The 22016-nt window shown below is 32.6% G+C and overlaps 2 protein-coding genes and 1 long non-coding RNA gene across 4 annotated transcripts; 1 reads left to right on the top strand and 2 right to left on the bottom strand.

Moving 5' to 3' along the window:
• Window positions 1-11854: 11854 nt before the first annotated feature.
• LOC112328656 (uncharacterized) lies at window positions 11855-13208 on the bottom strand. Its single transcript, XR_002983742.2, has 2 exons — window positions 12771-13208; window positions 11855-12694 (listed from the first exon to the last, which is right to left on the bottom strand). It is a non-coding gene; the product is annotated as an uncharacterized LOC112328656 (long non-coding RNA).
• A 2589-nt stretch (window positions 13209-15797) lies between these two features.
• Window positions 15798-18458, top strand: LOC7489331 (probable receptor-like protein kinase At1g49730). 2 transcript variants are annotated; one of them, XM_024608422.2, is made up of 8 exons: window positions 15798-16039; window positions 16271-16327; window positions 16531-16786; window positions 17385-17437; window positions 17515-17582; window positions 17691-17780; window positions 17929-17998; window positions 18081-18458. In XM_024608422.2, the coding sequence occupies exons 1-8, from the start codon at window positions 15976-15978 to the stop codon at window positions 18383-18385; spliced, it is 963 nt and encodes a 320-aa protein (XP_024464190.1). In that variant the 5' UTR covers window positions 15798-15975; the 3' UTR covers window positions 18386-18458. The 2 variants fall into 2 exon arrangements, with proteins under 2 accessions (XP_024464190.1, XP_024464191.1); XM_024608423.2 differs by lacking the exon at window positions 16271-16327.
• A 725-nt stretch (window positions 18459-19183) lies between these two features.
• Window positions 19184-21519, bottom strand: LOC7491125 (dnaJ protein homolog). Its single transcript, XM_002313469.4, has 6 exons — window positions 21193-21519; window positions 20778-20943; window positions 20525-20663; window positions 20068-20344; window positions 19793-19991; window positions 19184-19703 (listed from the first exon to the last, which is right to left on the bottom strand). Exons 1-6 carry the CDS (start codon window positions 21340-21342, stop codon window positions 19387-19389), a joined length of 1248 nt encoding a protein of 415 aa, XP_002313505.1. The 5' UTR covers window positions 21343-21519; the 3' UTR covers window positions 19184-19386.
• Window positions 21520-22016: the final 497 nt, after the last annotated feature.

Here is a 22016-nt window from a genome sequence, read left to right on the forward strand (position 1 = left end):
TTCTCTTGGTTTTCTCAATTTCATTTTTGTTTATTATTGATATTTGTTTTTCATCACTTTACACGATGGTTATTGAGTTGCTTAATTAGATGCACGCATAATTGTTTTCGATTTACATTGAGGAGTTCTTTTGCTATATATATAATTTGGTGGAGGAAACTATTTGGTCAATGTTTGCGTAAGAAAGTTTAAAGGTTTTTGGTACTCTTAAGTTGCTTTCTCTTGAAGGAAAAATTTACCTTTCAAGGTGAGTATTTGAGATATGTACCATATTCATTTTATACATTTGATCCAGACATATAAAAGGATATATAAAATATTTTTGCACCCATTTAACTAAGTTACTCAAGTCTTTGCAATAATATAGAGACGACAAGAATTTGTTAGTTTTTACTTGCTAACAGTTGCTGAGAGTTCATTTCTCACCTAAAAATTGGGCTTCCATATTCTTTTTGTTCATTATGCCACATTTTGTTTTGAGTTGCTCAAACAATGCTTATGTTAGATTGATGTCTCTTTACATTTTACAATTTGATTCTTATATGAAATTCGAGACAGTTTGAGAAAGGTTTTTGTATGTTATTTATTTGTTGCTTGAAAGCCAAATCATATACCTTTTAATGCTACTAGCTCTTGATTACATGCTTAGAAAACACTTTTTTTCTTCTTTCAATTGTCTCACAATTAAAAGCAGCGCACGTTTTCAGAAGTAGCTCGGAACAACATACAGGCAACCTATCTAGTAGGAACCGAAATGGAAAGGAGCTAGTAAAATTAACAGTAAACTATTCATTTCAAATATTATTTTTTTGCTTTTGCTTTAAAAAAAATTGTTTCTCTTATTTTATATTTTAATATTTAGTTTATTAGATATTAAACTTCATGATCTATTATCATTTATTCTATACGGTCTTATAACTTTATAATTTATAAAATCTTAGAGATTTTATTAGCACCTAGAAAAAATCAAAACAATATCTTATATGTTTGGGATGTGATTCATAAACGTTGCCACCCAGCTAGAAAAAAGAAAAGGAAAATTCAAATTACCTCCTACATATTAAAAACAAATTTTAAAAAAATAAGCCATTGTAAATCATTGTGACCTGGGACACAAAACACTATAAATTAGAACAGTGAAATAAAATTTTTATCCTTCTAAAAAAATTAACAAAGCTTGTTGTTGGGGGGTAAAATTGTATTTTTCAAAAGGTCCATTAGACATTATCAAATTTATTGGGGACAAATTGATTTGTACGTGTGGGCAACCTTACTGTCGCACGTGTACGGCGCGCGGCGAAAACATCCATCCTCAAAATCTAATCTTATGTGGCAAATGCGGGAGACAAGGGATTCTTGTCTTTTATTAGTGGAAAAATGGAACGAGAGTCGCCACCTAGTATTTTGGTCACTAGGAACCCTAACTGGTCTTAGAGATCGGGTACGGGGACTGGTTGCGTAAAGAGAAGGTATTAGCACCCCAAATACGCCCTACATAAGGTAAGCTGCATTGTTTTATTGTCTGATAAAATATAAGGTCTTGTCAGGTTTTCTAGTTGTTGGCCCGTCTATGGTTTAAGAAAAGTCATCCTCGGTAAGGAGATCCTTATCTTATCGGATAATTCTGACGACAAACCAAAGAATTTAATATCCAGAATACGTCTTACGTATAAGGTCGTGACCCCAGATATTAAACAAAATAATTTTTTTGAAAATTTTGAAATACTGGCCTAGTTCTCGTGACTTTAATAAACTGGTTATTAAAGCCAAAATGCATGCTAATACACATTTTTGAAATTTTCTTTGTTATATGAAAATACAATATGAATTTTTTATATATATTTTTGAGAGACTTGGCCGTATGCATGAAAACAAAAAAAATATTTTTTTATTTTGACGAAAACCTGGTATTTTAATACCGGATTTGTATCTTTACAGTATAAAAATACAAACCGATATTGATCAAAATACAGTAAAATATTTTGGAAAAATCATAGATTTGATTTTTTTTGCTGGGCCCAGCCCGGCCCGTGGGGCGGGGCTGGACCCCGCAGGCCTGGTTGGGTCACTGGACCAAACTAGTGACCCGGATAAACAACCTAAAGCACGCGTGAATTTCTTCATGCGTGCATGGACTGTGTGAAGGTAATTAAATTACCTTCGCACAGTAACATGCATCTTTTTTTGCAGAGTCGGAGAATGGAAGAGAAACAGACCTGGTTTTGGAGAAAGGAAGATGATGGTTGTGCTAACCTACTCCGCTGGCTTCGTGATTCTGAAGAAAGTGAAGCGGATGGTGATGGTGGCTTCCTCTGTTGTTTCCTTCGTTCTGGAGACTGGTTTTGGAGAAAGGAGGCTGATGGTTATGCTGCTCTGCAGGGTTCGTGATTCTGGAGAAGGAAAATCCTATGGTGATGCTGGCCTCCTCTGCTGGTTCCCTGGTTCTGAAGAAAGTGAAGCCGGTGGTGATGGTGGCTTCCTCTGGTATTTCCTTCGTTCTGGAAGAGAAAAGAGCAGATGGTGGCTCAACTCTTCTGTCGGTGTCGCGTTTTCTGACTTTGCTGTCTCGTTCTCCTCTGTTGGTTTCGCCATCTCTTTGCTTTCTCTCTTCCAGCTCCCTCCCTCTGCCTCTCTCTTCTTTACACTCCTCTCTGGTTTTTATTTCTTTTTCTCGTTGCCTTTTCTGTTTTCTCCCCTCGTTGTCTCGTTGCCCCCCAGTGTTTCTGCCCCCCTCTGTTTTTTTTGCTTTCTGTGTAACTTTAAATCCTTTTCCCTCCCTCTGTTTTCCTTTTATTTCCCCTGTCCTTCTCCCCTCCTTCTTCACTGTCTTTCTTTGGCTTTTATAAGCCAGGGAAAGCCCTGCGGTGGTAATGGTCGCCTTGTAATCTGGAGACAGCGGGATAGCAGCCATAAAATGTGCCCCATAATTGGAGCAATTTGCTGCAAAACGTATCCCTGTTTTACTCCTAAAAACGGCTTTGTTTGAAGGAGACAGTGAATAGTGCTCTTTAAGGAAACGACGCCGTTTCAAGATTTCAAAATGAATATTTTCGATTCGGTCCTTGGCTGTTTTGATAATTTTGTAATCAAGCCCCCCGGATGAGTTGTAATTGGATCCCTTGATGTTAGCGCCTTTTCTGGTTTGGTCCCTGGTTTCAAATTGTTTCAATTAAGTCCCTAATTGGCCATCAAACTTCAATAATTATGCAATTAAGCCCTTGATTTGACCAAATCAACTTTTTAAAATTATAATTGGACTCTAGAAGTTTAATTTCTTCCAATAAAAGCCTAAATTGACTTAAAAAATCAATTTTCTTGCAATCAAACCCTCCATAAATTCAATTAAACCTTGAATAAAATTTAATTGAGTCCATAAACATCTGATTTTGGACTTTTCTTCCTCAAATTGAATTTTCCTTATCAACAGGGCTCTCACTGTTAAATTTCAACCTTTTATATTTTTTGAATCTCCTCAACCAATTTTGACATTTTTTCGGCATTCCAGCATCCTTTTCTCGCTCCTATTATTTTTTGGATTTCTTCTAAATATTTTTTTGATATTTTTTTGTATTTTCTCATTATTTTTGTGGGAACCCAAAAATGGGTAACAACACCTACATGCCCTTCAAGTGGCACATTCGAGGTCGTTTAGTCACCAAATACCATCTTTTATGGCAGCATTGGAATCGTCATAATAGCCCCTCTACAATCAGGTGGTGCATGTGGCTAATGAGCCTTCGATTTGACGCCAATGAAATTTTCTTTTTTCCCTTTTTTCTTTCTATTTAATTTTTGCGCATGGCACTTCAATATTTAAAGGCAACCCTTCAATTGTTTTCTCCTTTAGATCTGGTCTATGTTATTTTTATTACTACTTATTTTATTTCAAGCAGTTTATCAAAAAAAAAATTTCAATTTCATCCTCATTTAATTTTTTTCTATATCAAATTTGATCATCATTTTTTTATTACTATTTATTTTATTTTATTTTTAAAATTGAGATGTTTTTATGATTTCATACTCCTTATTTTTTTCCTATCAAAATTGATCTTCATGTTTGATTGCTATTTTTTTTCTTAGACAAGTTTTTTTGAATTGATATTTCTATTATGGTTTCATCTTTGAACATTAAATTTATTGGGGATTGAACTTCTTAATTAAATCCAAGTCTAGGATTTCACAGGTTACAGATTTAAAAAATTCACCTAGGTTTTGGAGATTCGTTTGAGTTGTTTTTTTTTCTTTTTTTTAAGCTCATGTCTTTTTAGTTTCATCATTCAATATTTATTTAATTGGAGATTGGGCTCTATTGTTTTTTTAATTTGCTTTATATTGGATTTTCACTGATTTTGAAAATGACTTAGGTTATCTCACCCTTTTCAATATTAGGTTGTTAGATTAAGTTTCTTGGTTTTATTCAATTTATTTTTGAAGGGATTACCACGGTATAACAACTAGGTTAAAGGTTTTGAGTGTTAGCCGGGTGGATTAGGTTCGAGTTCTTTCAACCTTTTTTATATTATATTTTTTTCTTTAATTTTGTCCTTTAATATTTTATTTACTAGAAATTGAGCTTCAAGTTATTTTCATTTTACTTTCTGTGAGGTTATCACATTCTCATTTGATTTTGTATTTGTTATTAGATAAGATCCTTGAACATTTGATTTTTTTTAAAATTTACTTGTTATTTCGATTTTATCTTTTAACATTTGATTGATTGAAAAATGATCTCGTGCTTTTATTTCTCGGTTTCCTTTCTAAAGGGTTTTCCCAATCTTATACCCTTGATTAAGAACTAGCTGGTTAACCTAGTTTGATTCAAATATTTTTTTATGTTGCTTTTTAAAAAATACTTTTTTTCCAACTTCACCCTTTATCATTGGATAATTTGATAATTGAGCTTAATGATTCTATTCAATTTACTTTCAGCGGAGTAACCTCGGTGTCGCGACCAATTCATATATTTAACGTGTTAGCTTGGATGTGTTTGGGTATGGTTTTTTTTTACCATTTTTAATATTTTTTTTTCACTTTATTTACCATCATTGCATTTTTTTTATTCATGTTATTGAATTATCCAAGCTTATTAAACTCAATTGAGTCAATAACTAGAGTCTCATATTTTTTTTCTTTTTTTAAGAATGTTTACATTGCCTTGACATTTTTTTTTACATTGAAAAAAAATTAGGTTAGTCAACGACATAGTGCATACCACCTATCTAGTTACACACTATTAACAAAGGCTAATTCACCTTGGAAAAACATTGGTCAACATGAGAGGGATCAGAGTTAACTTGGGTCCCGTTTGTTTGCTGGAAAGTAGTTCCTTTTGGAAAGTGAATTCTGGGAAAATGAATTCCGAGAAAGTGAATTATTTTCTAATGTTTGGTAGTGTAATGGAAAATAAGTTGGAAAACACTTTCCAGTGTTTGGTTATGTCATGGAAAATGAGCTGGAAAATAACTTATTAATGTTTTATTTTTCTCAAGTTTATTAAAATAATGAGGAACAAATCTTACAAATTAAAAAGTTGAATGAGAATGAAATTGAAAAAAAATATAATTTTGATGCAACCATATTATTCAATAGTTTCACCCATATTTAACTAGTGTTTTGCCTATGTTTTATATATAAAATGCCTTGATATTCTTTGTTTTATGTTTTGAAGGCACTTTTGGATGAAAGATGCAAAAAGGAGTAAATTGGAGATAATTGGCAGATTTGACCTTCAGTCGATGTTTTGTGCAGAGCGTAAGTTCTAGAGGTTGAAATAAAGTGATTCCAGTGGCATTAAAAAGCTAACATCCATACCTTTCTGGACATCTAAGGCAATAAAATAAAATAAGAAAGAGCATGAAAATCACAGCCTTCAAAGTCAAATCTCGCAATCTGCCAGTGTTGACCTTCGGCCATTCCAACTTGAATATCTGGAGCTACAGAAGTCCAATTGATGCAAACTCAATTGTTTTGGATTTATAACTCAAAGGTATATAAACGCTCCAAATTTCAGCCAAAACCGATGTCATATGAGGGAGATATGAGTTTTCAAAGATGACATTTGAATTCTGCCAGCAAACAGGTTTCGTGAAGGAACGAGTCCAAATTACGTTCCGAAGCATCTAAACCGATATCCAAGTTTTTATTTCAGTAATTTAGCTCCTCTAAGTCAAAGCTTGAAGATTTCATGCAAGGCTATTTCTCATTTTTTAGGAAAATAGTTATTGAAGTACTTAAATGTAAACAGTCTACTTAATGGAGGATTATTTTGTAAAATAGAGACCTAGGGTTTCCTAAGATATAAAAAGAATGAGAGAAGAGAAGGGGGGCAGCCAGCCAAGAAGAGAAAAACGCTCCCTTCCTCTAAGAAACCCTAAATTATGCATTCTTTCTTTTTTTTGATTAGTTGTTCAACAAACATGCAAGGCTAAACATTTTTTCTTGGTTGCAAGGACACGGAAACCTTCGGATTTCAAGAACTGTGAGATTTATTTTACCTTTTTTTTTCAGTTTATATGATGAATATGTTTGTTCTCCTATGCTTATTTTTCCTATGATTGTTTATTTTAATTGCTAGAGCGGACTCTAAGTTATTATTGTAGACAATCTATTGCTAAGTTTGATATCAAAACCGGAGTTGTGGTATATGAACTTGTGAAGCAACTGAGTTTAATAATTGTGGCAGATCTACGTTATTAATCTTAGGGAGAACATTCAATCAAATCAAACATAGACTGCAGACAATTATGTTTTCTTGGTTAATCAACTTATCTAGTTCTTAAGGCTGCCATTAAATTAAATTACTAGTGCGGACACTGTGGTTGTTTGATGGTTAAGGTTAGTTATACGGCGGATCCGTTAACTAACCAATGTTAAGAAGAGATAAATATTCAGAATATAAATTGATGTTTCGTTTCCATGATCAGTTCTGATTTCTGTAGGTGGATGTGTGCTTGTGACCAAGGTTTCTTCTCTTGATAATTTTCTGATTTTATTAAATTTCGTTTGATAGTTTTCTGTTTTCTTTTGCTTTAGCCTAGATAACGTCCAAACCCCCCCAAATTGCATATTATCTAGCATAAAAATCTGACTTGAACTTCCTCGTGGGATCGACCCCTTGCTTGCTCTATACTATCTTGTGTGTTGTGTTTGAAGCTAGGGTAATTAATTTGTGTGACCGTGATATCGCAACAAATTTCATAAATTATCTCAAATAAAATAAATAATAATCAAAATAATAGAGATCAAATCTAAAAAATAAAAAAAAATGAAAGATGAAGAAATTAAAATAATAATAATTAACATTTCATAAATTATTTCAAATAAAATAAGTAACAATAAAAAAAATAAGAATCAAATTTGATAGATAAAAAATTTCAATAAAAAAATGATAAGGGAAAAGCAAATAAAAATTATAAAAATGAGGACCAAAATTAATAAAAAAATTAAATTTTAAAAAATAAAATTGAAAAATAAATATTCAAAACAAAATATATATAGCAATCAAAAGTTTGAGGACAAAATTTGATATAATCAGCAAATAATATGACATTTCTAAATTTTTCATAACTTTTAAAAAGTGTTTTCCGCCCAAATTTTCTAGGAAAACACTTTCCTGAAAACCAAGCCAAGTTTTCCTTTGACTGGAAAGTATTTTCCGTTGACCGACTTTTCTAATAGCAAACAAACACATGAAAGTTTGGAAAGTGATTTCCCGGAAAATTAATTCCGGGAAACAAACATAGCCTTGAACAATTTAAAGATGATTTTTCCTTCCCATAAAAAATCATTGAACTAGATATTGGGGGTAATATGATCTTTTCACAAGGTTCATTGATCATTATTAGATTGAACGAGGAAACATTGAAATTTTCTCATTTTTAAAGCATAGTAAAATGACTTAATTATCCTTAAAAAAAATTAAAAAGTGGCATCCAGGGGATTTTTTGTATTTTCAACTTGGTTTTTAGTTATAATCAAGTTGACTAAGGAAAATTTAGTATTTCAATGAATATAAATATAATTAAAAAACAAAAAATGGTTGGCACATGCAACACACACGCTAACATGTGGGAGGCACTTGAAGTCTTTGAACAGTGCATACGGCGTCTCCTGATAGATAAAAAATTATTTCAACCATGCTATTGGAATTCTCGCAACGTCTTCTTCTTGTTGGGACGGTGCATGGCGTTATTGGTGGGATAATAACCCAATTCAACTAAGTTTTTTGTTTTTAATTTCTCTCTTTAACATTGAGTTGTTTTATAATCCAGGAGGCTTAGATTATGTTTTTTTTACTTTTTTTTTGTTATTATTTTTTTTTCAATTTATTTATTGTTTCTGTATGTTTTACATTAATTTTTGTTTACCTAGCACACGGCGAAATGCATGCCACAAATGTAGTATTCTTTAAAAGAAAGAACAAGCAAAATGATACAAATGATATGAGGCATACGCTACGAAGCCCAATAAGGACTGTAAAAACAAAAACATTAAGTGTAACAAAAACATTAAGCCTACACAATACTTGGGCCAAATATTTTTGCTTTGAAAATCACTTGGTTATTCTTTTATATTGTGTACCAAAGTTTTTAGCATTTTCAAATCCAAGGCATTGAAAGGAATTAAATTGCATTAAGTGCTTGATATTGCTTTCAGGCTGACTTTGGTTTTCATAATCCCTACTGGCCATTGTAGCATAGGCCTTGTATTGTTACAATAAAGATTCATTGTGTGTATAATAAAGAAAAGAAAAGGTAAAAAGACTAAAGATAACATAACTTTAGAGCATCTTTCATGTTGGCTGGGAAATTAATATGATGCAATTCTCAAACAATCTTCACAAACGTGGAAATTTAAGAGATTTGCCTTGAGCTCTCACGGATGATGAATGTCCATGAAAGAGGTGATGATGAGAATCCTACATGGTGAAAATTTTGTTAAGGTGTGAATGAAAAAACTTGGTGTTTGTTAACACTTTAATTGAAATAAAAATCTGTATTTTAAAATAGAAAGTTGTGTTTTTGTGTGTGTGTGTGTGTGTAAATTCTGAGATGGTTTTGAGAATGAAGAAAACTTTTAATTTTTTTAAAACTCGACAAAAATCTTGTAAATTTTGATTCGCTGTTTATTATTGATTGTGCTACATAGAATAAGAGATTAAGTAATCCTGAGAAATAATATTGCAATCACAATGCTAGCACTAAAAAGCAGGCAATAAATTGTTTTAAAATTAAATGATTGATCATTACCTTAGTTTACCTCTTCAAATGTAATAACCCTAAAATTTTTAACAATTTATCTAAATTCATGAATTTTTTTTTCTTACAAAAATTTCTCTAGGGTTTTCCCTAATTTAGTCCATCCCAAGTTATTGATAATATCAACACTGGTCCCTAATAAACCATTTTCACAATTCAATATTTTTATTTTACTCTAACATTTCACAATCAACAATATTTCACATTCTCTTCTCTGACAAATCAATTCAAGGAATAATTGTGTTAACTAAATTAAAGAAAAACAATTATCTTAACAATTATACACATAATCACAGTTTATACATTTAATATCCCCCTTTAATCATATTTAATCTTTTAAGTATTATTATTAAACAAATGATATTAACTAAGTGCTTAAATATATCACCATTATGCTTGGAAAATAATTACACAATAGAATACAAGTTAAATAAGCTAGTCAATTTAAGTTCATATATACACAACAAAATAATCTTCAAAATATACAAAAAATATTATTTTTTATTTTATTTTTTTTACATGACCAAAAGATCTACTAGTAATAGGGGTAATCTCTGATGCTACTAGGACGCGCGATATTGAGATGAACCTGCATGAAGATTTAAAAGATAATCATGGTCAATTAGAGCAATTAAAATTTGCATTTATATATATTAGTTACTCACAAAGAAATTTTTAAATTTACACCTTATCTCTCGAGTACTAGTCACAAATCAATAATTCAAAATCTAAAATTGTCCACGCCATAGGGAGCTAGTTCCAAACCAGGATAACTAGATCACTAATCGCCCATTCACAAGACACCAGTTCCAAACCAGGATAACTAGTCCATCAGTCACCCATTCGCAGGCACCAATTCCAAACTAGGATAACTGGTCCACCAGTCGCCTATTCACAAAAAAAATTATCATGGGAAAATTTATCATCATGGCGTATAAAATTTTATTGATCGTGGAGATAATTTAAATATCTAAGGTTTTAAAAAAATTCAAGGTGTTAAACACTTACCTGGTGTTTGTGTCCTGCTAGCTGAACCTGTCTGCTGAGTGGTTCATGTAGCCTCACCCACTCTTGCAGGTTTATTTTGTTACCAATTAAATTACTAAATCAACAATATCAATTAATTCTATATCAACAATGTCAACTTGTCATTAATTTAATTAGTTAGTCAATAACACTAGCACATGGCTCATTTAATATCAATCAACAATATCAACTCATCATTAATATAATTACTTCATCAACAACACTAGTACATAACTCATTTAATTATCAATCAACAATATCAAATCATCTCACACCTAATATTATGGATTGCTAAATCATAATTCAAATCAAATAAACACATTTCCATTATATGCATATTTTATACTTTTTTGGCTAGCTATGGGTGCTTAATATAGGTATGTCTTCTTCATTGATTGTTTTTTTACTAATCTACCACCCTTATAAAACTCATCCAAATAATGTTATCATCAATTATTGATTCAATATTTTTATTTTTTTTTCTAGACCGAAACCCCCTCTCAAGAAAGGGAATTGATAATTTTTCTTCAATTTTTACATATTGAAATTTACCCACTATTATTTCATTTATTTAAACATTAATTCATCACAATTTCATAGATTAACCCAATCAACCTCATAACTCATACCATAATTATACACTAACACAATTAAATGAAATTTTAATACACTAAATACATCTATTTAATTAAGAGGAAAGGATTTGTTACCTTCTAACTCAAAGAAATAAAAAATAAAAAGCTTAAAATCACCATAAAAATTTCTTTCTTCTTTCCCCTTTATTTTCCTCTCAATATGCCCCTTTAAGAAAAAATTTCTTGTTTTCTTTTTTAGATTTTCTTGTTTAAACCCTTGTATACTTTAATCACTAGTTCTATCTCTTTTGTGAGTTGATGAATCTTGATAAATTTTTGCTCAATTTCTTCTCCCTCTCAAGCCCTAACATGGCCGGCTATATGACTAATTTCCCACTCTCTACTTGTTTAAATATTTACAAGTTTTTCCTTTCTTTTTCATTTAAGAACTTCCTTATTTTGTTTTAAAACAATTTGACCTCAAAGTTTAACTTATTCAATTTCATCATTGTCCAACATTAACCTTCCTGGATAATAATTTCTGCTCCATTAATTTTTATTTATTTATCTATTTATTCATCCTTTTTTTTTAATGTAAATCAAAATACAGTAATTTTTCCTGGAGTTACATTGAGTGTATTTTCTATCAAAAAAATAATGTATTTTGATTTTTTTTTTCCTTGTTGAATTATATGCATGTTTTATGTTTTGTAGAAACCAAATCATTAGAGTAAAGAGGAACAACAATCTTAGGAACTATTTAATGCATTCCCTACAAATTTCACCAGCTAATTTAAATTGCTCCACTGCACCAGATGCTCAACTTTGGCATTAAATCTCTGAAGTAGCTTGTGAGGCCAAGGTTCTGCTCTTTGCTGGTCAGTTAGAATACCAGTGTTATATAGATAACCAATGAAACAGAAACAGAGAGAGGCTACTAATGAAACCAAGGATGTACGACGGAAAATATATTAGAATTCGTGATGACAGACACAATTTCAACTACAGATCTGTCGAACATTCTTTTGTATCCGAAGACTAATAGATGCATAATTTACATACAAAACAAAGCAAGTGCAGGCATCTTACTTTGGCAGATGGTCAAACATAAACATTATCTAATTCCAAGGTTCAAGATGCGATGAAGAAAGATATGCTACAGATGCTTATAACCCCAAGGTTATACACAGTACTCAAACACGGTTAAGCAGAAAGAACAGAGTGATTTCCTGAAAAAGTACGCAATAAAATCAACCAATACAATGTGCAAAACAAAAACGATTCAAAATGGGATACAGCTTCAATAGTTCAGAAGCTTCATCGAAATGATGCACAAACCTCCTCAAGAATGTTGTTTCAGGACACACAAAAAATGTAGCGCTTCTGCAATTTTTCTTAACCAAACCTTTCAATACTAGAAATTCCAAAACCGTAGCCCAGGAAATGAGTCTCTTCTCCAAGCTAAATGCCATAAGCACTGAAGACTCCCAATCCAACTTGTTAACAAAAAGATCCATTACAGCCGTAATTTTATCCTAAGATGTTTCCATGAATCTTTTCTAATGCAGTAAGAATATCTGCCTCAGACAAGTCCCAACTTTTATAAGCATCAACCTTTTTTTCCCATGTCGATTTGCTCATTGACATGAGTGAACTCATTCCAGCAACAAATATACGCTTAGAAGGTTCAAACCCCATATCCCTCGCTTCCTCTACAAGGTTTTTGACTTTATCAAATTCATTGAGAACACCCTAGGACAGTAATAAACCAATTTAACGATATTCGATTCTAACACTCCATTCTCACGCCAAAGGTTGGCCCTACTTGCCATATCCCTTTCGCAATAGAGAGTACGAACAAAAGGGTAGCGATTGATAGCTACAACAGTCTTCTCATCAGATTTAACTAAACCTTTCAAGAAACTAAAAGTTGGGATAATGTGGTTTTTTAAGCCTCTGACCAAAAGCAAAGGGTGTTTTGCAATATCAGAGCAAGAAAGTCCTATGGAGTTGAAGAAATCCAATTTGGGAAAGAGGGCATCCTCAGGATTGCAGATAAGGAGTTTAGCATGTGATTTGACAATATTTAAGATTTGGGTTTGTGAGAAACCATGATTTTTGAGCAAGGAAAGAACCGAGTCAGGGTTTCAAAACAGACATTCTTGGAAACAATAAGAGCAGATTTAGGAGAGAACCCACATGAATTTATGAGGTAAGAAACAGTTAACGAGTGTTGATTTGTTGCACTTGTAATGCTTAAGATGCATCTGGACGAAGACGATACTGAGATTGATGAATTTTTTCCAACAACCCTAACATTTTTGCAGAGAAACCCAACAAACTCATTACTTTTTAAAATGTTCCTTTTTAAATACTTTAAAATTATATATATATATATATATATATATATATATATATATATATATTTTAAAAAAATTATTTTTTATACATCAAAACAAATAAAAAAACATAAAAAAATTAATTAAAAAAAAAATGACACCAACAAAAACTAATACTATCTTCACCCTCTAATGAGTCTTTGCTCTGTAATAGATTGCGTAGGACTAAATTAATCCTTATAATCTTAAAATTATTTTCATTCTTACCTCGTAATCTTAAAATTATTTTACTTCTTACCTTGTTAAATCATTTATAACTTTGAAGTCTTTATAAGATAAGTAGTTCACATTACTACTAGAATATTTTTCATCACAAAAACTTTTTAATAATTAGTGAGCTGATTTTGAAACTTTTTAATTTAACTCTTTACTCGGCTCAAATTTCAAATTAAATAGTTTGAGAATTACCCTGATTTGACACAATTACTTTGACGGGTTTAATAATAACTCGGACAATCAGCAAAAACATGTTATGGCTTTAAATAAAAATATCAAAGTCACACCATTTTTTCTAAGATATTAAAATGATGATATTTTGAATCGATTCGGATTTAGTGGCCTAACCCGCTAACTCACAACCTAGGCTATAACCTCTACCGGGTTTAACATTTTAAAAAATTATTTTTTTTAATTATATGATAAAAATAGTAGCTCATAAAATCGAACACCAATTCAATGTCAAGATATTTGTTTGAGATTGCAATAACCCCATAGAAAGTAAAGCAAATCAAATTGATTCTTAATCAATTCAAGTTAACTTGTCAAACTCGCGACCCAGGTCATAGAATCCATTGAGTTCAACAATTTTTTTATTGAATTCTATGATAACAAAAATAAATGCTCGCAAAATCAATTATCAACCCAATATCAAGTCGTTTGTTTGAGAATATGATAACTCCATAGAAAATGAACCAAAACAAATTATGAAACCCGGTTTCCAATCAAGCCAAGTTAACCAAATCATGTGATTTGGGTCATAGACACCATTAGGTTTAGTAACTTTGTTCTTTCTAAAGCTATTTTTGTTTAAATATATGATTAAAAAATATATGCTTGTAGAATTAAGCACCAACTAAATGTTGAAGCATTTATTTAGATCGTGATAAACTTACAGAAAAAAAATCAAAACAAATTACATAGCCCAATTCAAAATCAACAAAAATCTTGAAGGATGAAATTTTTAAAAAAAATCAGTAAGAAAAATCAATAATTATCCAATTTTAAAAAAATGAAATTTAAAAAAAAATTTAAAAATCAAAGGAACAAAAAACTAGGCATGTGGGCTTGGAGTAGACCCGTGCACCTGGGTTGCTTGTTTATATTTTTTTTTCCTTTTACGAGGGCGGATGACAACATGTCTATTCCTTTTTAAAAAATGGTGGCTCGAAAGTATGGCAATCAACTTCAAGGGGTAAACCCATTTTCAAGTTGAAAACATCCAAGAAACACTTTAGGGATCTCAATAAACTTGTTTATGGTCTTAAATTAACATTTAATTGGTTTAAAAATGAAAAAAGCAACCTAAATAAAAAAAACCTCATGAATGCTAATCTATTTTTTTCAGTAAGATAAAGAGAAAAAAAAGCTTAAATGGAACTCGTTGATACCAAGAATAATAAGTTTCGTTGTTGAAAATTGGCTATTCATCAATTTTCTTTTTTCTTTGTTGTTTTTGACTTTCTCTCTCTCTCTCTCTCTCTCTTTCAAACTTAGGGAATGTAGGAAAAATAAAGTTTTGGATCAATTCATTTATTTTTCAAGCTAAAGAACCCAAAATGATTTTGACAAAAACCAAAGGAAAAAATTATGGAAAAGGCACTAACACATTTTTTTTTTTAAAAAAAGAACTTTAATTTTTTTTGATACAATTTTGATCTTCTCTCTTTTAATTTTTCTCGGACAATAAAATCAAATTATTTTTCATAAAATTGATCACTAAGACAATTGTGGAATAATTTTTTGAGATTGAGATAACTATTTAAAAAGTATATCACAATAAATCAACCCCAAATTTTAATCAACACAATATTAAAAAATCCAATTAAAATTGAAAAAAATTGATTATTGAAGACAAAAAAAAACAATAAAAGAACTATAGTTGACACTATTTTTTTTTTTTAAAAAAAAACTAAAGGCCTGCCATTGCTTTTTTTTTTTTAATTTCTGGTCCCTCATCTTGATTAAAAAACAATTCAAAACAAATTATTAACCTCAAATTCTATAAACATAAAATAAGTTTTTTAAAAAAATTCAATGATTGAATGAAAAAAACCCAAAAAAAACGTTGTACGAATTTACAGCTCTTTACCTCATAAGCCACAGTATTTCACTGGTGGTTTTTTTTTTTTTTTTAATTGTAAGGGAAAAAATCATTCTTTGTGATTGGCATCTTCCTCTTACGCATGGGATCCACATATAATTATTATTGTAGTGAGTATCGCAATTCACATAGGAAAAATCAATTGCAAGATTAAATAATAAATAAATATCTTCAAATTAAATTATCCATATATAATATATTACACTTGTCGGAAAACCGACTTAACAGGCAGCCTGGTTGGCTAGAGAACCAGGTTGTAGTGATCATAAAGAAAAGCAAAGAATCTTAACCGTTATTAATCCTTGTATTATTACTTTTCAAGAACAAGAAATGGAAAATTAATAAAATTGAGCAGTACAATAATTGTAGAGATATCAGGGTTGATAAGATAAGATATTATGGATCGCCTAATCCGCAAGATGAGGCCTTACCTTCTGGCTTGGCATCACCGATCTCGTTCTAGTACTACTACTTTCCTTTCTTTGACTTCTTGATTTCTTCCCTCTTCTTTTCTTGTAACAATCTTTGTATGTGGAAAACAATTCTCATGTCTTTTGAGTTCTTTCTCAATGACTGTGATCATGTGATTATGGTTTGACCAAAACTTTCTTGTGATTCGATTAGTTCCTGGATTTTGATGAATTTTATGCTTGGAAATGATAATCTGTTGAAACCCTCGACTCAATTATGCAGAATGTTTAATGGGGCAGTGCTCAACTTTTCTATACTCCTTGCATTGGAGTTTTAGTGGTAGGAATTAAGCTTGGAATGAAAGAAAAATGGAAATTTAAGAAACTTTCTCAATGAGACAGTCAAGTTTCTCTCTAGTACTATCGATTCTGCTGAATGGTTTAGTAACACTAGATTGAATGGCATTAAAATTGATTGTGCACGAAATCTTGTATTGGTTTGATTAAGGTTTTCTGTGTCTCTTCGATGTGTTTCTGTTTCAGGTCCAGAATCGTCAGTGAGGCGCTTCTCATACAAAGATATAAAGAGGGCGACGGATGGTTTTCATCGTATAATATATAGCAATTCTCATGGGGCTGCCTACAGGGCTAGATTTCAAGATGGTGAGGTTGCGTTGGTAAAGGAAGTAAAAGACTTGAATCAAGGAAAGGACAATTTTTTAAAAGAAGTTCAACTTTTGGGGCAGTTGCATCATCGCCACCTTCTTGCACTTAAAGGCTTTTCCACAGGACATAAGAGGTTTGATGGCTGCCTTTTGAATTGTTTTATAGTGGATACTGCTTCTACTTTCTGTAAAGCACAAAGATTTAGAGTCTAAGCTTATTGTGAGGATTTGCAGAAAAGTGCATACGGTGAGTTTGAGTATGTGTCTGTGCATCAGTGCATGTGTGATCGATTCTGGGGGGACGTATACTCAGTAGCAAACTATTTCCTGGTTCAGGGGGTAAAGAGATGGGCAGTCATAGGTTTTAATCTTACCTAACATAAGTTTGAAGAGCATCTCACTGGTGCTTCACGTAACGATGTAACCTTGAGTTCATATTGACTACTTGTGTTCCAGAGTTGTTTGAATTAAATTGATTGAATCTAAACTTCAAATTGTAATTTTGGGACAATGTACCTTGTTATCATGCTCAAATGTGAATCTAAAGCTACAAAAAGAACTGACATGGTCTGTTAATTTAACAAAATGACGTTTTCCCCAAAATGTTGTGAGATTGCCAGCTCAAATTGATTCATTTATGTTCCTTCCAAAGCATATCTGTTTTCATGGATAACTCCGCAATGGAGCAAAGACTGCTCTGATTTTTCACTTATGTTTTATCACATTTTGCAGGTTGCTAGTGTATGACAACATAGAAATGGGAAGCTTGAAGGAACATCTCAATGGTAATCCTCAGGGAAGAATTTCTATCTGATGCATGGTTCCAAACTTCAATTCTTAACAAGTGATTGGCTCGTGGCAGATCCTCTTAAAACTCCCTTGAATTGGAAAACAAGGTTACAAATAGCCATTGGTGTAGCAGCTGCTTTGGTAAGTCATGAATCATGATATTGAAATGTTCTTAGCTTTTAGCATAGCGTGTGCCCGCAGGCTCGCCCCAGTTGATAGCATCATACTCATGGATATTTGATTCTGCAGGAATACTTGCTTCTCTTCAGTAACCCACCAGTATATCATGTTTCCATCAGCGCAAGTAACATAATGCTAGATGAAAACTACATCGCAAAGGTGTGTTTATCTTTCCTTCCTTTACATTGCTAGTATATGGTCACAAATAGTTCAATTTTCTTATGTTTAAGTAGTGTTTGTTGTGTCAAACTTGAGAGGGACATTATGCAGTAAAGGATCATCCCGTTTCTCTTGACATCCTTGACAGATCTCCGATGTCGGCCTTATTAATTCCGTTGGAGCTAATGTAACAGTGCCTCATTCCTCGAATTCAGAAGGTTGTTTTCAGTCATCATCCCTGCAAGGAATTCAGATACTTTCTTAGAATTGCTTGTGACTTATTCTTGTCTCAAACCGCAGATTGCATGGATCACACATTTGGAAACTTAACTTTTCAGCTTGGTGTGCTAATCCTGGAGCTGATAACTGGTCAATCATCAGAGAACGGAATCACGGATTTAATCCAGTGGATCCAAGAGTCCCGTTATCGCAGTTCGATTCAGAAGATGATTGACCCGGATCTAGGAAACAATTATGACTCTAGAGAGCTTAAAAATCTTCTAGCTGTAGCAAGATTGTGTATAAAATCTGGGGATAAGCCAAAATTCTCTATTCCCCAGATATTTAGGTATCTCCAGAAGAAAGCAGAAAACACATGTAATTAGTGTCTGCACTCCCACACTTCTCTTGAATGAAATTCTTTCATTTGTTGAAATCCAAACTCATTGTCTTCCTGTACACTGTTTGTTCCTTTTAACCACATTTTTTTTTCCAATTTATATCCTTCTCTTTAGAGGCTTATTGTACTTTTATTTTGATTTTTTTATAATTTTCATTTTCATGTAGTGTTCGGGGTAAATTGGTATCTTGATTGATATAATAATAATAAGTGGTTAGCTAGTGTAAATTGATATCAGTTTTATTTTTTAATTATTTTATATATATTTAATTTTAAAAATATTATTCTATTTCATCTATAATTTTTTTTTATATATTTTATAGAAATAAAAAATATTTATAATTTCTCTATTTAAATTTACACAACCTGTGTGTACGAGTTAGATTCTATAGGATGGACATCAAACAACTCTCCTTTTTTTATATATTTTATAGAAATAAAAAATAATTATAATTTCTCTATTTAAATTTACACAACCTGTGTGTACGAGTTAGATTCTATAGGATGGACATCAAACAACTCTCCTAAACGCTATTAGATTCCTCAGGAACTCTATATATTGCTTTCTTTAGTGACATTCTGTCTTGGCAACTGCTGTTTCATACGCAGCAAAGTGTCCTGACCTCATATTCAAATTCAACTTACCAGAAGCCGATTCAGATTCAAGATAGCAAGCAAGTTCTGAAACAGCACTCCAATTTTTGGTGCCCTAAATGCATTGTGGATGCGGTAAGAACTTGCAGGAAATGAATATATTGAAAGCAAATGCAATTTTGCCAATACGAGACGACAAAACACTTGACATTTATATTTCACTGTCAAGAGTAACATATAGTGCCAAAAGGAAGGCCGATCCTGAAACATTTTTCGAAATCATCAGATGTTTCACAAGTTCAAAAGGATAGATAATGTCCTCCGTGCCTATTCCAAAACAAAGTTACTGCAAGCCCTTTGGTTTCCATTCCTACACTATTCAGTTCAGTTCCCTCACTGCTGGGCGCATTGGACTCTCTGACCGCCATGAGGCATTTCCTCATCCTCATCATAAGCTTCCTCACGAGCCTGCTGCTTCCTCCTCATTTCCTCTTCAATGTTAACATCGTGCAGTGTAGTCTCCTCACACTCGTCCAGCTCCATATCTGTCAACTGGCTTGATGGCCTCGGCAGAATGGTCTCTATTGCTTTAACCTGATCAGGAGTCAGAGAATCAGGGAAATCCACAGTGAAGTGGATATACAACTTCCCTTTCATGAATGGCCTTTGGTACATCGGCATACCCTCATCGTTGATTGCCTTGAATGAATCTGCATGTTGCATGAGCGAATATCAGTTACACAATGACATCATGCAGAAAATTGACTTGAATTATAGTTTATACATCCACGTCATTTACCAGGTTTGACAGCTTCACCAGGGTTAGATTTGATAAGAAGCTGCCTGCCATCAAGGTGTGTCAATACAAATTGGAAGCCACAGAGAGCCTCAGTGAGAGGCAGAGTGTGTTCCACAAAAAGATCATCCCCCTTTCTCTTGAATTTTGGATGTTCCTTCTGCTGAAGGACGAAGACAATATCACCAGTGACTGTATCCGGCTGCAAAACATCAAAAGTCCAGTCAGTGATGCTCAAAACAGCAGCACAATCAAAATTAACAAGGATCTACACACACCGCTTCATCAGCTTCACCAGGGAAGGTAATTTTCTGTCCATTCTGCATGCCCTTCTCCACTATAACTTCCAAAACCTTCTTCTCCGGCACAATCTTCTCCCCCTTGCACTGTGGGCAACGATCCTTATCACTAATGGTCTCACCCGTTCCCTTGCATTCATTGCAAGGATGCTGCATCTGTTGAATCATTGAAGGGCCAAGTTGCCTTATTGAGACTTTCATGCCACTTCCCTGGCAGCCAGTACACTTCATCGACTCTCCAGATTTCGATCCTTTTCTGTTAATCACCATGCATTATATAAATTCCATGATCATCATGCATTATAAATCAATTAAAATGTGTCTTGAAAACATTTATTGGAGAAATCCAAGATTATGCGATTTTGACATTTTTCTATCCCATGTCAACAACATTCCAAATATAATGCATAGACACACACAACAGTGAAATACTCACCCATTGCACTTAGAACAAATCACATTCCGGGTTAAGGAAAGCTTCTTTGACGTGCCAAGGTACAAATCCTCCAATGACACCTTCAATGGATGAACCACATCCTCTCCCCGTCTCTGCCTCCTTCCTCGGCTACCACCACCTAATCACCAGACAGACATGATCAAACCTCTACCAACAAACACTAAGTTCAAACATGATGACTATAAACAACACCATAACAGACAGATATGAACGGAGATTAGACTAATCTTACCACCGAAAGGATTCCCACCGAAGAAAGACTCAAAAATATCGAAAGGGTTATGGCCAGCACCGCCACCGCCCATCCCTTCCTTTAGTGCCTCTTCCCCATACTGATCATAAATTTCGCGCTTTTCAGGATCACTCAGAACCTCATACGCCTGAGCCAGCTCTTTAAACTGCAATAATTTTCAGTACACTCCATCATCACTCCTAATTCATCTAAAAAAGACGAGCAAATTCCTAATAATCCCAAATCATTTTGATAAAAAAAACCCTCTAAACCAACAAATATTTCACTCAATAAAGATTAATTTTATTTATTCTCAACAATTCATCCATCGAGACTAAAAATGCAAGAAAAAATGATGAGAAAAAAAAACCACATGGGTTGTTGAAAATAACAGGAAGAGAAAAGATTATGATACCTTCTCAGGATCACCACCTTTATCAGGGTGATTCTTGATGGCAGCTTTCCTATAAGCCTTCTTCAAATCATCTTGACTAGCATTCTTTGACACCCCTAGTATCTCATAGTACCTTGTGTTATCACTCTTCTTTGGTGCTCTCCCAAACATCTTCTCTCTTCTCTCTCCAAATCAAACAATCAAACACCCAAATAACGAAAACCCACGAACGATCAAGAGCTCTTGGCGTTTACTTTTACAGAGCTGCCTGTATCTCTGTGTGTAGAAGGCTCTGGACACGCGAAGAAGATGCTGATTCGTTAAAACGGGTTTGGGTATTTATAGGAGAGAAGCTTGTGCGTGTTTCCATTGATGGACGGTTGTGATTTGGGTTCTAGTTTTTGGAAGAGGAAGGGTCTAGAATTTTAAGAGTTTTTTCGCTCTCTTTTCCTTTTCAAGATTATTTCTTCTAATTTAGATTTTTTTTTTGTCATTTCATCAAACTATATTTTTAAAAGATTTTAAAGTTTTTTAATTTTAAATTATTTTTTTAGATCATTTTAATATGTTGATTTTATAAATAAATTTTTTAAAAAATAAAAAGATATTATTTTGATACATTTCCAAATAAAAAATATTTTAAAAAACAATTCTTACCACACTTTCAAATAGACCTTTAAAGATGATATTTCCAAACCCTATTTCAATTCCAAACCCGATGGATATCAACCTGAGTTGATCCAGATGAATTATTTTTTTGGATAATTACTTTACTTAATAGAAAATAAATACTATATGAATATTATCAAAATCTATTAAAACCTATCCTAAGATATCTATTTATA

This window comes from Populus trichocarpa, chromosome 9, assembly GCF_000002775.5.
Source record: "Populus trichocarpa isolate Nisqually-1 chromosome 9, P.trichocarpa_v4.1, whole genome shotgun sequence".
Lineage (NCBI taxonomy): Eukaryota > Viridiplantae > Streptophyta > Magnoliopsida > Malpighiales > Salicaceae > Populus > Populus trichocarpa.

Bases quoted from the DNA above. Each gene is read 5' to 3' on its own strand.
- LOC7491125 (XM_002313469.4), bottom strand. From the start codon at position 21,342: ATGTTTGGGAGAGCACCAAAGAAGAGTGATAACACAAGGTACTATGAG. The intron at 20,664-20,777 runs GTAAGATTAGTC...TCTGGTGATTAG, and splicing joins CGGTGGGAATCCTTTCGGTG to GTGGTGGTAGCCGAGGAAGG. The intron at 20,345-20,524 runs GTGAGTATTTCA...GGTGATTAACAG, and splicing joins ATTTGTTCTAAGTGCAATGG to AAAAGGATCGAAATCTGGAG.
- LOC7489331 (XM_024608422.2), top strand. From the start codon at position 15,976: ATGGATCGCCTAATCCGCAAGATGAGGCCTTACCTTCTGGCTTGGCAT. The intron at 17,438-17,514 runs GTAATCCTCAGG...GGCTCGTGGCAG, and splicing joins CTTGAAGGAACATCTCAATG to ATCCTCTTAAAACTCCCTTG. The intron at 17,781-17,928 runs GTGTGTTTATCT...CATCCTTGACAG, and splicing joins ATGAAAACTACATCGCAAAG to ATCTCCGATGTCGGCCTTAT.